The 15,000-nt window shown below is 43.9% G+C and overlaps 1 protein-coding gene across 1 annotated transcript in view; it reads left to right on the plus strand.

Moving 5' to 3' along the window:
- LOC124034383 (nuclear receptor corepressor 2-like) overlaps positions 1-15,000 on the plus strand; it is a 183,935-nt gene that overhangs the window by 114,143 nt on the left and 54,792 nt on the right. The window contains 8 exon segments of the mRNA XM_046347510.1: positions 356-430; positions 432-529; positions 1,225-1,318; positions 2,137-2,312; positions 3,039-3,093; positions 3,216-3,314; positions 9,425-9,552; positions 13,577-13,737. Of these exon segments, the coding sequence (XP_046203466.1) occupies positions 356-430; positions 432-529; positions 1,225-1,318; positions 2,137-2,312; positions 3,039-3,093; positions 3,216-3,314; positions 9,425-9,552; positions 13,577-13,737 (886 nt within the window).

Raw genomic sequence — 15,000 nt, forward strand, 5'->3', positions numbered from 1 at the left:
AGATTAGAGGACTAAAGAAACCAAGAGGAGGGAATAGAGCACATGTAAACTATGATGTTCATCACCATAGTCACCTTCCATGGGAATAGGGCTAGAGAATGCAACCTGGGTCCAGTATGATGAGTTGGTAGGAACAACAGCATGTTATTACTGTATATATATTATTAGTGTATTACTGGTCTTTTCACAGATTTCATGTTGCTCAACTACTAGGCATATTTCCTTTGAATTCTGGTTTGTGGCACATGATATTTCAGATGTTCTGATGACATCCTGATATGAGAGAAAAGGGACACTTGTTATTTGGAGTCATGTTCTTTGAAATGGTGATTGACCTGGTTGTTCGTCTTCTCAGGAACAGAAGTTCTGCCAGCGCTATGACCATCTGATGGAGGCCTGGGAGAAGAAGGTGGAGGGCATTGAGAACAACCCCCCGGCGCCGGGCTAAGGAGGGCAAGGTGCGAGAGTACTACGAGAAACAGTTCCCTGAGATCCGCAAGCAGAGAGAGCTGCAGGAGCGCATGCAGAGGTGAGTCAAGGCCCCGGGGCCTCCTGCTCCTCCTCAATATTCTAGGTTGGGGAGAGTCTAGTGTGCTGTATTTAAAACATAAGATAAGATTTTTTTATTATTACAATTTTTACCCCCTTTTCTCCCCAATTTCGTGGTATCCAATTGTTAGTAATCGGGAGAGACGAAGGTCGAAAGCCATGCGTCCTCCCAAACACAACCCAACCAAGTCACACTGCTTCTTAACACAGCGCGCATCCAACCCGGAAGCCAGACGCACCAATGTGTCGGAGGAAAGACCGTGCACCTGGCGACCTTGGCTCGCGCGCACTGCGCCCGGCCCGCCACGGGAGTCGCTGGTGCACGATGAGGCAAGGATATCTCTACCGGCCAAACCCTCCCTAACCCGGACGACGCTTGGCCAATTGTGCGTTGCCCCACGGTCCTCCCGGCCGCGGCCGGCTGCGACAGAGCCTGGGCGCGAACCCAGAGTCTCTGGTGGCACAGCTAGCGATGCAGTGCCCTAGACAATTGTGCCACTCGGGAGACCAAGAGATTCCATTCTGTTAAAACAAAGTGTGATTACATTTGAGTTGTTGCTTGATTACAGTATGAGCATAAGTGTGTCTGTGTGTGTGATGTCAAAGAAGGAAGAGCTCAGTTCCAGTACCTGCAGTGTGTTGACATGTCCTCTGTGTTCCCCCTGTGTGGAGCAGCCGGGCGGGACAGCGTGGAGGAGGACTGGCCTCATCTGCAGCCCGCAGTGAACACGAGGTCTCTGAGATCGTTGACGGCATATCAGAGCAAGAGGTGAGCTCTTACACTTCACCTCCCGCTCTTCACCTCTCCTTCCACCCGCTCTCCCCTCTGGACCAGCCATTTCTCCCATCTCTCAATATACATTGTTCTTGTCATGCTTGTTGCTTGACTCACTCAAGCACTAATGTATTTGTCACACGTAAGTTACAGGACACAGTTACTGTTCAGGAAGCATGTGATGATTTGTGAAATGTGATCCAGACAGATGCACAAATACACACACAGAGTAAATAGACTATAGTTCTGCCACTTGCACAACCAAAGAGGTTTTACTCTGACCGTGGAAGAGGGGAGTGTTCTGAGTGTTCCACAGGAAAGGGAGAGCTGGCTTGTGAATAACAAGGCTAGCCATCACACTGATACAATACAGGGCCAGTGTTTCTCTGTAAGGTCAGCCCCACTCAGCTGTGGTTCCTTACATCTGGATAAGAACTGACTGCTCACACCAAGCGTGCAGCATCTCTCTCGTTCCCTCCTCCTCCCCGACCTCAAACTTCCTCTACGTCTTATGACCTTTTACACACTTAACAAAACACGACTGCTTCGACTGTCTAACCACCACTGTCTCTATACACTGTGTTTATCTCAGCCTAATGTTTGGAAAGCTCTGCCTTGGTGCACACTACAGTGTACTCACTCCAAGACATCTTGTCTGTTTGTCTGTGTGTGTGTGTGTGTGTGTGTGTGTGTGTGTGTGTGTGTGTGTGTGTGTGTGTGTGTGTGTGTGTGTGTGTGTGTGTGTGTGTGTGTGTGTGTGTGTGTGTGTGTGTGTGTGTGTGTGTGTGTGTGTGTGTGTGTGTGTGTGTCAGAACACCGAGAAGCATAGCCAGCTTGCGGTCATCCCTCCCATGTTGTTTGACGCTGAGCAGCAGCGCATCAAGTTCATCAACATGAACGGCCTGATGGACGACCCCATGAAGGTGTACAAGGACCGGCAGGTCATGAACATGTGGAGCGAACAGGAGAAGGACACCTTCCGCGAGAAGTATGTTGTACACACGTAGAATTACTCTGCCTAGAATGGCAGGAGTGTGTGCTGTGCAGTAGTAGACAAAACACTGTTTAGTTTTTCTGATAGCAATCAGACTGAGATTGTGAACCATCCAAAGGTCAGGGAGTTGTTGAGGAAGTTAATCTTCCGTCTTTGTGAGAAATGGAGAATACATCAACCAGCCAAACCGAACTCACAGCCTGAGATCAGAGACTGTAAATGCTTCCCCTGTGCAGAGAGGGATAGAGAGAAGAGTAGAGGGAGAGATGCGGATGTGATGTCTGCTGCTGCAGTCTGGATTGTCTTGTCCACTCAGCCTAAGCCCATATAAAAACACATCAATAAGAGAGTTGGAAGAGATGTAAGCAATGCTCAGTACTGTCTGTGTTATCCGATTGGGCTATCGAGTAATGTTCATCAGGATGTGCTGATAGAAGTATGGTGAGGGAGCTCTAGGTTAGTGTTGATGAGAGCATGCTTTAGATTAATAATTGAATGATATATCTCTGGAGAGATGGATGTGGGACTGTGTTGTGATGTCAGCACTGATGAGAGCCTCTTCTCCCATCAACCAAACTACACATGTGTCACTCACTCGTCACTCACTGCGTCACTCACTCCTCAATTTACTTGCATATCAAAAGACTGAATGCTTCCAGATCATTGATTAGATCATTTAAAAAATAAAAAACATATTAATCTGTCTGCTTTGTGTCACAGGTTCATCCAGCACCCAAAAAACTTTGGCCTGATTGCTTCTTTCCTGGAGAGAAAGGTACAGTTTGGAAGATCCTTCACTCCATGCACAGTGATGGACCTTGAATCCTGGCACATGAGTAGTCTTTTTCACATCTTGTTTTGGAGATGAGGTCCTAGTAATGTTGTGTTTTGTTTCAGACGGTGGCAGAATGTGTCCTCTTCTACTACCTGACCAAAAAGAACGAGAACTACAAGAACATTGTGCGCAGGAACTACCGGCGCCGTGGCAGGAGCCAGGTACTGTAGTTACAGAACTTAACTTGAACAACTTCAAACCACTCCTAGGGCTGTTGCTGTGACCGTATTACCGCCACACCGGGTCATAAAGTCAGTCAAATTCCACGTGACCATTTAGTCACAGTAATTAGGCTTCTCCAAGCTCTGCTGCTGCTGCTGGTCAATAGTAGCCTTCCAAACTTGCTAACTGCCTGGTACTCAGCACTCTGTTGTTCCTCTAATCACTCTGACATCGATGCAAATGTGATCGGAAATTTTATCTAACACGTCATGTGAGCTCAAGTTGCGCAACATTTCTACAGGTTATGCAATTGTGTGAGTAAACAGAGAGATGGCATCTACTAAAAAGAGGAGGATCCCATCAGCTTTCTATAGACTAGGCCTACTATATTTGTTTGTCAACTTTCCTAATATTAAGCACATTGCTTATCTTTACAACAAGCCTATAGCTTACCTGGCTGGCATGATAATGAACCACGGGAAAAGCTTCCTCCATTCGCTGTTTAAGTGCATAGATGACATGTGTTTCTTTCACTGCCCCTGTTTCGAGACACGTGCATGATAATGTTCCATTCTAAATCAAAACAAATTTCACGCAGATATTATTTAGTGTAACGTATCAGTCAAAAGTTTGGACACCTACTCATTCAAAGGTTTTTCTTTATTTGTACTATTTTCTATGTTGTAGAATAATAGTGTAGACATCAAAACTATGATATAACACATATGGAATCATGTAGTAACCCAAAAAGTGTTAAACAAATCAAAATGTATTTTATATTTGAGATTCTTCAATGTAGCCACCCTTTGCCTTGATGACAGCTTTGCACCCTCTTGGCATTCTCTCAACCAGCTTCACCTGGGATGCTTTTCCAACAGTCTTGAAGGTGTTCCCACATATGCTGAGCACTTATTGACTGCTTTTCCTTCGCTCTGCTGTCCAACTCATCCCAAACCATCTCATTTGGGTTGAGGTCAGGTGATTGTGGCGGCCACTCATCACTCGCCGCCTTGGTCAAATAGCCCTTACACAGCCTGAAGGTACTGGGTCCTGTTGAAAAAAACAAACGATAGTCCCACAAAACGCAAACCAAATGGGATGGCGTATCGCTGCAGAATGCTGTGATAGCCATGCTCGTTAAGTGTACCTCGAGTTATAATAAATCACAGACAGTGTCACCAGCAAAGCACCATCACACCTCTTCCTCCATGCTTCACAGTTGGAACCACACATGCGGAGATCATCCGTTCATCTGCGTCTCACAAAGACACAGCAGTTGGAACCAAAAATCTCAAATTTGGACTCATCAGACCAAAGGACAGATTTCCACCAGTCTAATGTTCATTGCTCGTGTTTCTTGGCCCAAGCCTGTCTCTTCTTATTATTTGTGTCCTTTAGTAATGGTTTCATTGCAGCAATTTGACCATGAAGGCCTGATTCATGCAGTCTCCTCACTGCAGTCAGTCAACTGTCAGTTGACGTTGAATTGTGTCTGTTACTTGAACTTTGTGAAACGTTTATTTGGGCTGCAATTTCTGAGGCTGGTAAAGCAGAGGTTTCTCTGGGTCTTCCTTTCCTGTGGCGGTCCTCATGAGATCCAGTTTCATCATAGCACTTGATGGTTTTTGCGACTGCACTTGAAGAAATGTTCCTGTATTGACTGACCTTTGTGTCTTGAAGTAATGATGGACTGTCGTTTCTCTTTGCTTATTTGAGCTGTTCTTGACAACATGGACTTGGTCTTTTACCAAATAGGCCTATATTCGGTATACCACCCCTACCTTGTCACAGCACAACTGATTGGCTCAAACGCATTAAGAAGAAAATAAATTATACAAATAAACTTTTAACAAGGCACACCTGTTAATTGAAATGCATTCTAGGTGACTACCTCATGAAGCTGGTTGAGATAATGCCAAGAGTGTGCAAAACTGTCAAGACAAACGGTGGCTACTTTGAAGAATCTCAAATATATAATATATTTTGATTTGTTTAACATTTTTTTGGTTACTACATGATTCCATATGTGTTATTTCATAGTTTTGATGTCTTCACTATTATTTTACAGAAAATTGAGAAAATGGTCAAACCCTTGAATGACTAGGTGTCCAAACTTTTGACTGGTACTGTATGTAAAGACAAGATTAAATCAAGAATAGTCTGATGGGTGACAATATTAGCCTACCACTTGTGAATTATATATTATCACTTGTGAATGATGCCCAGCAATAGAAACTTCTTAAAATTAAGCACATGAATCTGCTTTACAAGGGGTTTAGAGCCTAACTGGCATATATGTGCAGCTCGTGAGTTTCATGTTTATAATAAAAGCATTACATGCATAATTGCATCTGCAGTCACTTTTGATATTGGGGTTTTCCCACTAATGGAACATTTGCGCTTATTGCCTACTGCCATGTGCGCATTGCTGCGCTTATAATGTGACAGCCAAATAGTTTCAACATTTTAAGATAAACGTTCTGATCTGTTGCGTCAGCCACATTGCGTAAATCATTTTTTTGGGATGCTAGTGGTTGTATTACTTAAGGATCTATCGCATCCCACAACTGTCCCAGACTAGGTTTGGAATATTTATTTCTCGCACAGAATAGAATAGGCCCACTTTTGTATTATGAGCGATAGTAGATTGACATAGGCTTGTGCTTTTGCTGTTCGTTAGGCCAACTCATCTTGTTGGCTGATGAAAAGTAAATGTGGACAGTTCTTCCAATATCTTCAATATGCACATCGGAATTGGATAAGGATGTGCGCAGTTGCATCCCTGATGTCTGTCTTCACTTGTATCCTGTGAGAAAGACCCGATCACATGATTGAGAGCCATGTGAGTTAGAGGTGCTTCGGAGCGTGCAGCACTCAGGCACAACGCAGCACTCCGGGCCAAGGGCACAACGGCCACTGGCCGCAAAATCATGATTTTTTTTTAGGGTGCATTATGGCCACAAAGGGGATACAGCCGTGAAATTCGAGGCATTACCAAGTGTCTGTCAAATAGTGAATGAGAGACGAATGAAGTGTGTACAGCCTACCCAATAAAGCAGAGCACATGCCTTTCAAGTGACATTTTTCAAAAACTTTTTTTCAAATCATCATTCGAGTCGCATCATGCAGCCTTACATGGAACCCAAACCGGCTGCGCACGTGCGCCATTGTGCATACATTAATTTAGTCCCCAAACGCGATCACGACACGCAGGTTAAAATATTTCAACAAACTCTGAACCAATTACATTAATTTGGGGACAGATCGAACGGCATTAAATATTTATGGCAATTTAGCTAGCTAGCTTGCACTTGTTAGCTAATTTGTCCTATTTACTTAGCTTGCTGTAGCTAGCTAATTTGTCCTAGGATATAAACATTGAGTTGTTATTTCACCTGAATGTACAAGGTCCTCTACGCCGACAATTAACCCATACATAAAACTGTCAACCGAATCGTTTTTAGTCATCTCTCCTCCTTCCAGGCTTTTTCTTCTTTGAACTTATATGGTGATTGGCATCTAAACCTTCATAGTATTACCACAACGACCGACAACACAGTTCATCTTTCAATCACCCACGTGGGTATAACCAATGAGGAGATGGCGTGTGGGTATCTGCTTCTATAAACCAATAAGGAGATGGGAGAGGCAGGACTTGCACCGCGATCTGCGACACAAATAGAACTGACTTCTATTTTAGCCCTTGGCAACGCAGACGCTTGTTGACGTGCGCAATAATTGAATAATATAGATTTCTACATTTATTTTGCAGTGCACGCGAAGCGAGCGGTGTAGTCAGGGTATTACAATGTATTTAGAATCAAACATATAGCCCAACATTTGTAGAACTAAAGTTACATGAATAACTAAATGAAGCCTGTAGTAGTACCAATTTCATTGTTAACCGCTCAACACAGAATTTCCGTTTGTGCACACTCCCTCAAATCATTAGGAGAAAATATTCATATATTATTCAGCTTTGTTCAATTGTATTAGTCCTACTATGAAGTAATGCCACAGAATTCTAAGCAAATATTGTCTGCTAAATGAACTAGTGTAGCCCACATCCATATGGCATAGCCAGATCAGGGCCTAGCATAAGGACAAGTCAGAGTACGCTTGTCTGTTCTTCTGAAATAGACTACATTTTCTTCATATCATGCCTCTTTAGACCTGTCTAAAATAAATTGATATATTGTGATGGTGTAGGCTATATTACATGAATTTATTAGACTTATTTAAATGTAGATGCTCCATAGGTCTGCATCAGTGGTTTGTAGGCTATGTGTGGAAGCCAGGAGAAGCTATATGTGTTTGTTCATTAACGGTCAATTACCGTTAGACCGACAGTTATATGCTTGACAGTCACCAGCTGCCAACATTTCCTGACCGCCACACCCCACACCCCTAACCACTCCACACCTGAGAAGGCATTAGGTGAAGGACGTTTGTCAGTAGAACCTACATGGAGAGGTAACATACCCATGGGACTCTGAGCAGTGGGATCACTAGAGGATAGGTCATCATGCAAGCAGCACACCGATTATGTGACACGTGCCATTGTGCTCCCCCTTCATGTCAGCACTAATGTGTCCGTATTGACAATATTTTTTTTAAACAGGTGGTTTCCCATTGCTAATTAGCTCCCAGTTATTACTGAGGCCCAGATCGGGTGTTAGGCATTTAATCCAACGGCGGTGTGGTGGGTGCTAATGAAATGGTGCATTAATTAGCCAGCGACCTTTCTGTGGTCGTGGCTGGGTGTCTCCTCATTTCTCCCAGAGACACCTCATCTCATTACCTAGCTAGTGAACGTTTAGCTCAGCACACAAACACTACGGGTTCATTAACAGAGCTGCTTGAGCACTGGTGCTAATGCTAAATAACACGGGGAGAAGAACATAGGGAGGGAATCGAGGGAGTCGGCGAGTGAGAGATTTGTAGGAAAAGAGAGAGGTAAATGGGAGAGTAGAGGAAAAGGCTCAACAGGACCACAACAGTTAACGTTAATGACACCTAGAGAGAGAACAAGAGGCGGGTGAGTACGTAGTAATAACAACAAAACAGCTCATCAGCGCCCAGCCTTGATTAATATATATTTTTTGTTTTGTTTTGTAAAGCAGAGTAGCAGAGCAGAGATACAGTAGCAGGCTTTTAGATATCACCCGCCTGGGCCTGACTCATTTAAGACACCTGTGAATGGCCGTGAGTTTGCTGTTCGGTCTGTTTAGGTGCATGACTCCATAGAGATAATGGTAGTCTATTGAAATGATTGGGCTGCTGTTTGTTGTCTCCAGGTTCCCAGTGGGAGGGAGGAAAGGAGGGAGAGAGGGAGGGGGACAGAGAGGGAGACCATGTTTATCCACTGGAGAATCAATCAGTGTTATGGATTTTATTTGCGTTGGGTTGAGTTCATCTTTGAGAGAGGTGGGATATCAACTCTAGTGACATGGTTCAAATGGAGGAAGGTATCCCTGTGAGAAAGGTCCATTTTGATTTAGCCTCCTTCTCTCTTTCTCTTTCTGCCTTTTTTGTGTTTCCATGCCCAGAGCTAGATGTAATGACTCTGTTATTAAAGTAGACATGGTATTGGATTGGCTTCACTTCTAGCTATAAAACCATTTACAGAGCTGTAAGAAAAATACCTTAGTACACAGCACAACTCTCATATACTGAGGCAACTGTCCTTTACAATGCTCAAAGAAGTGTAGTTTCCACCAGTTATAACAGTGTTAGTGGCAGGTCTTTGGCAGTCTGCAGTATTTCTTTCATGATATGAACCTGAGACCAGACAGACAGGAAGTGGAAGAGGAAGTGGTTCTGGGTGCCAGATGAAGGAAGACATATGGGCTGTTCTTGTGGTGTACCTACTGGTATTGATGGCAGAATGACCTCAACACTACTACACAGCTCATGTTTTTGTGTGTGTATATAGGTTCTTATGCGCGTCTGTGTGCGCGTGTTCACACCATGTTTCCTGTTACCAGGGATCATGTTTGTAACTAACTAAATGTTGTTGTCTTTTCTTCCACCCCAACAGCATGGCCAACAGCAGCAACAGCAGCAACAGCAACAACAACAACAACAACAGCAGCAACAACAGCAGCAGCAACAACAGCAACAACAACAACAAGTGAACCGCAGCAGCCAGGAGGACAAGGAGGAGAAGGAGAAAGAGAAGGAGGGAGAGAGGGAGGAGGAGAAGACTGAGGGGGAAGAAAAGGAGGATGTAATGAAGTGAGTTTGCTTGCCTTCCTCTCTCTAAATTAATTTAGATTTGTTTGCCCTGACTAGATCAGGAAAGGTCATCATCATAACCCTGACTAGATCAGGAAAGGTCATCATCATAACCCTGACTAGATCAGGAAAGGTCATCATCATAACCCTGACTAGATCAGGAAAGGTCATCATCATAACCCTGACTAGATCAGGAAAGGTCATCATCATAACCCTGACTAGATCAGGAAAAGTCATCATCATAACCCTGACTAGATCAGGAAAGGTCATCATCATAACCCTGACTAGATCAGGAAAAGTCATCATCATAACCCTGACTAGATCAGGAAAGGTCATCATCATAACCCTGACTAGATCAGGAAAGGTCATCATCATAACCCTGACTAGATCAGGAAAAGTCATCATCATAACCCTGACTAGATCAGGAAAAGTCATCATCATAACCCTGACTAGATCAGGAAAAGTCATCATCTCTTACTTTTAAAAACATCTGTTTTTCTTTTTCTCACTCCCAGTAGGCCACATTTTTAAGATTCCTTATTACATTTTTTGAGTATTAAACCTGCAGTGCCTTCAAAGTATTCACACACATACCCTTGACTTTTTCCACATTTTGTTGGAATTAAAATGTATTTAATTTATAATTTTTTGTCAATGATCTACACAAAATACTCTGTCAAATTGTAAGACCTTTTTTGTTGAAGCTCCTTTGGCAGCGATTACAGCCTCTAATCTTCTTGGGTATGACACTACAAGCTTGTATTTGGGGAGTTTCTCCCATTCTTCTCTGCAGATCCTCTCAAGCTCTGTCAGATTGGATGGGGAGCGTCACTGCACAGCTATTTTCAGGTCTCTCCAGAGATGTTAGATTGGGTTCAAGTCCAGGCTCTAGCTGGGCCACTCAAGGACTTTCAGAGACTTGTCCTAAAGCCACTCCTGCGTTATCTTGGCTGTGTGCTTAGGGTCGTTGTCCTGTTGGAAGGTGAACCTTCGCCCCAGTCTGAGGTCCTGAGCGCTGCGGAACATGTTTTCATCAAGGATCTCTCTGTACTTTGCTCTGTTCATCTTTCCCTCAATCCTGACTAGTCTCCCAGTCTCTGCTGCTGAAAAACATCCCCACAGCATGGTGCTGCTACCACCGTGCTTCACCGTAGGGATGGTGCCAGGTTTCTTTCAGATGTGATGCTTGGCATTCAGGCCAAAGAGTTCAATCTTGGTTTCATCAGACCAGAGAATCTTGTTTCTCATGGTCTGAGAGTCCTTTAGGTGCCTGTTGGAAATCTCCAAGCAGGCCGTCATGTGCCTTCTACTGAGGAGTGGCTTCCGTCTGGTCAATCTACCATAAAGCCTGATTGGTGGAGTACTGCAGAGATGGTTGTCCTTCTGGAAGGTGCTCCCAACTCCACAGAGGAACTCTAGAGCTCGGTCAGACTGACCATCGGGTTCTTGGTCACCTCCCTGACCAAGGCCCTTCTCCCCAGATTGCTCAGTTTGGCCGGGGGAACAGCTCTAGGAAGAGTCTTGGTTGCTCAAAACTTATTCTGTTTAAGAATGATGGAGGCCACTGTGTTCTTTGGGACCTTCAATGCTGCAGAAATGTTTTGGTACCCTTCCCCAGATCTATGCCTCGACACAATCCAGTCTCGGAGCTCTACGGACAATTCCTTCGACCTCACGGCTTGGTTTTTGCTCTGACATGCACTGTCAACTGTGGAACCTTATATAGACAGGCATGTGCCTTTCCAAATCCTGTCCAATCAATTGAATTTACCACAGGTGGACTCCAATCAAGTTGTAGAAACATCTCAAGGATGATCAATGGAAACAGGATGCACCTGAGCTCAATTTTGAATATCATACTTATGTTAGAAAGGTATTTCTGTTTTATATTTTACATTTCAATAAACCTGTTTTTGCTTTGTCATTATGGGGTATTGTGTGTAGATTGAGGGAGAAAAATGATTTAATCCATTATAGAATAATAGAATAGAATGTGGTTTCACTGTGAGCCCTAGTTCTTGTGTTGTGGCCATGTTTAGATAACGTGTCATAGATTCTCTGTATGATTTTCAGTTCTTGCTGTGACTAATACGTTTCTTGTAATTCAGCAGAACTCCATGCGATCTGTTGCGTAATCCTTCTCCTCCTACTTTTATAAACAGCTGTTTTCCTGTTTTTCTTCTCTCACTCCCAATAGGCTACCAAAAGTCACATTTTTAAGATTCCATACTTATTTTCTTTTTCGATGGGAGGAAAAGTGATATGATTGACAGCCTAGCAACACCATTACTGTACTGTCGGTTGCTACAATAATCCAGCACGTCTCCAGAGCTTGGAGCTCCAGAGTGTGTGATCTGCTGTGTGATGCTGCCTTGCCCTGGCATCTCTGTAGGCACAGTTCCAGCGTGATGGAGAGGAGGATGGTGAAATATGTCAGTGCTGCTGAGCACTGCAATCTATGTGAGCAGTGGAACAGCACTCACTCAATGCAGTGTTGTTGTCTTCACTCACGCCGCCAAACTTACCCTAGTAAAACTGACTATCCTACCGATCCTCGACTTCGGTGATGTCATCTACAAAATTGCTTCCAACACTCTACTCAGCAAACTGGATGCAGTTTATCACAGTGCCATCCGTTTTGTCACTAAAGCACCTTATACCACCCACCACTGCGACCTGTATGCTCTAGTCGGCTGGCCCTCGCTACATATTCGTCGCCAGACCCACTGGCTCCAGGTCATCTACAAGGCCATGCTAGGCAAAGCTCCGCCTTATCTCAGTTCACTGGTCACGATGGCAACACCCATCCTTAGAACGCACTCCAGCAGGTGTATCTCACTGATCATCCCTAAAGCCAACACCTCATTTGGCCGCCTTTCGTTCCAGTTCTCTGCTGCCTGTGACTGGAATGAATTGCAAAAATCGCTGAAGTTGGAGACTTTTATCTCCCTCACCAACTTCAAACATCTGCTATCTGAGCAGCTAACCGATCGCTGCAGTTGTACATCGTCTATCGGTAAATAGCCCACCCATTTTTACCTACCTCATCCCCATACTGTTTTTATTTATTTACTTTTCTGCTCTTTTGCACACCAATATCTCTACCTGTACATGACCATCTGATCATTTATCACTCCAGAAATTGTAATTATTCGCCTACTTCCTCATGCCATTTTGCACACAATGTATATAGACTCCCCTTTTTTTCTACTATGTTATTGACTTGTTAATTGTTTACTCCATGTGTAACTCTGTGTTGTCTGTTCACACTGCTATGCTTTATCTTGGCCAGGTCGCAGTTGCAAATGAGAACTTGTTCTCAACTAGCCTACCTGGTTAAATAAAGGTGGGGGAAAAAAACGAGAGTCGCATGTTTCACAGGGAAGAGCAGTGAAGGATGGAAGTCAATCATCATCATGTCCAATCTTCTAGTGACGCTCCCAGCTCTCTGAATAGAGGTTGGACAAGTTGGAGTTGTTTGGTGCTGCTGACAAACAGAACAGTGAACAGGAGTTGTCCTGCCTGTCTGAATGAGTGGTGTTGATCATGATGAAGCATCTTCAGTGCTTCCAGTACTTGGGCTGAGGAGAGCAGGCAGAGGAGTCCCTGACTCCCACTGCCCCTGTGGTGGCTGCCTGTAACCCCTGGCACAACTGGCACTGCTATATCTGGTGTGCAAGGTAGCAGGACAGGGCCGCCTTAGAATAATGGACCAGGTGATAATGAATGGAAGAACACCGGCTACAAAATCACCGTTTATCTGTTAGCCTGCCATGACACTGACGGGATATATCGCCTTGCTTGCAAAACTCCAAACTACTCTCTCCTGAGCCTTGAGGCCTGTGTGTATGCGTGCCTGTGCACGTCTGTGTGTGCTTTGGCACATACTGTAGTTATTTTCAGTTTTTTAACCCAGACAGACCTCTGCACTTTGTCAGGATTTAAGTTAACAAACTAAACAGTACACGTGCAGGCAGTGAGGAAGAGGGTAATCATGATGATGTGACTGACACTCTCCCTGCAGGGACGATACCTCTGGTGAGGACGGGGAAGACAAAGAGCCCACGGTGGCCTTAAAGGGTCGCCGCACGGCTAACAGCCAGGGCCGGCGCAAGGGCCGCATCACCCGCTCCATGACCAGCGAGGTGGAGGAGGCCGCCACGCCGCCGCTCAGCGGTGAACTCGGTACGTCTCACACTACTGCTATAGTCTACACTGCCACATGTCTTTCACTGCATCTTCACCCACTGCTCTTTTCACCTGACTACATTTTCATCACACAACTCATAAACCGAAAGAGCCAGGGTCTCTTTGAGCAGAAATATTTAACGTCTATATTTTGGTCTGAAATGTCGCTGATTGGCGGTATGTTTGAAGGAAAAATATGGCCATGATATTGCTGGAGCATGTCTGTTTAGTAGGTCCACCTGATTTAATGTGAACTGAGCACATGAACACTCCCGTCATTGCTGTGTTTATTTCCCTTCTGATGTCCCACACCACAAGGGTGCACTGTAGATCTGTCTAAAAACAATTTGACACACGTGCACTGAATACACACACACCTTGGCCTGGAAGGTGCCTTTAAGATCATTTTTGCCTAAACAAGAGAGAGCCAATAAATTGATACTTAATGAGAAAATACCAGGGATGCTTTAAGAAATGAGGAGATGGGAATCTCAATGGCCAGTGAATGGAGGAACGTACAATGAACCTACATAAATGTATGTAGTTCAGTCCTTGAGCTGTTCTTGTCTATTGATGTTCTGTATTATGTCATGTTTTGTGTGGACCGCAGGAAGAGTAGCTGCTACTTTTGGTAATGAGGATCGTAATAAAATACCAAAATAACAGCAGACTGACACATTGTTATGCTGCGTCACGTGGTTGCTAAAATAATCACGAAATCCCTTCTAAAAGTCAGATTATGAGTCAGTGTGCTTATTTTCCTCAACTGTGTAATGTCACGATTTCAAAGCTATATACGATATTACAGAGAACAAGTTAATTATCTCACATCTCGGAAAATATTTGTAATGTTGTGCTTTTTGTTTACGTAATTCATGCTAAAGTTGGAGCGATTTTTGTTTTATTTTTATTTCACCTTTATTTAACCAGGTAGGCCAGTTGAGAACAAGTTCTCATTTGCAACTGCGACCTGTCCAAGATAAAGCAAAGTAGTGTGACACAGACAACAACACCGAGTTACACATGGAATAATCAATAAACAAGCCAATTACACAATAAATAAGTCAATGACACAGTAGATAAAAAACAAAGTCTACAGTGGGGAGAACAAGTATTTGATACACTGCCGATTTCGCAGGTTTTCCTACTTACAAAGCATGTAGAGGTCTGTAATTTTTATCATAGATACACTTCAACTGTGAGAGACGGAATCTAAAACAAAAATCCAGAAAATCACATTGTATGAATTTTTAAGTAATT

Source organism: Oncorhynchus gorbuscha, linkage group LG04 (genome assembly GCF_021184085.1).
Source record: "Oncorhynchus gorbuscha isolate QuinsamMale2020 ecotype Even-year linkage group LG04, OgorEven_v1.0, whole genome shotgun sequence".
Classification (NCBI taxonomy): domain Eukaryota; kingdom Metazoa; phylum Chordata; class Actinopteri; order Salmoniformes; family Salmonidae; genus Oncorhynchus; species Oncorhynchus gorbuscha.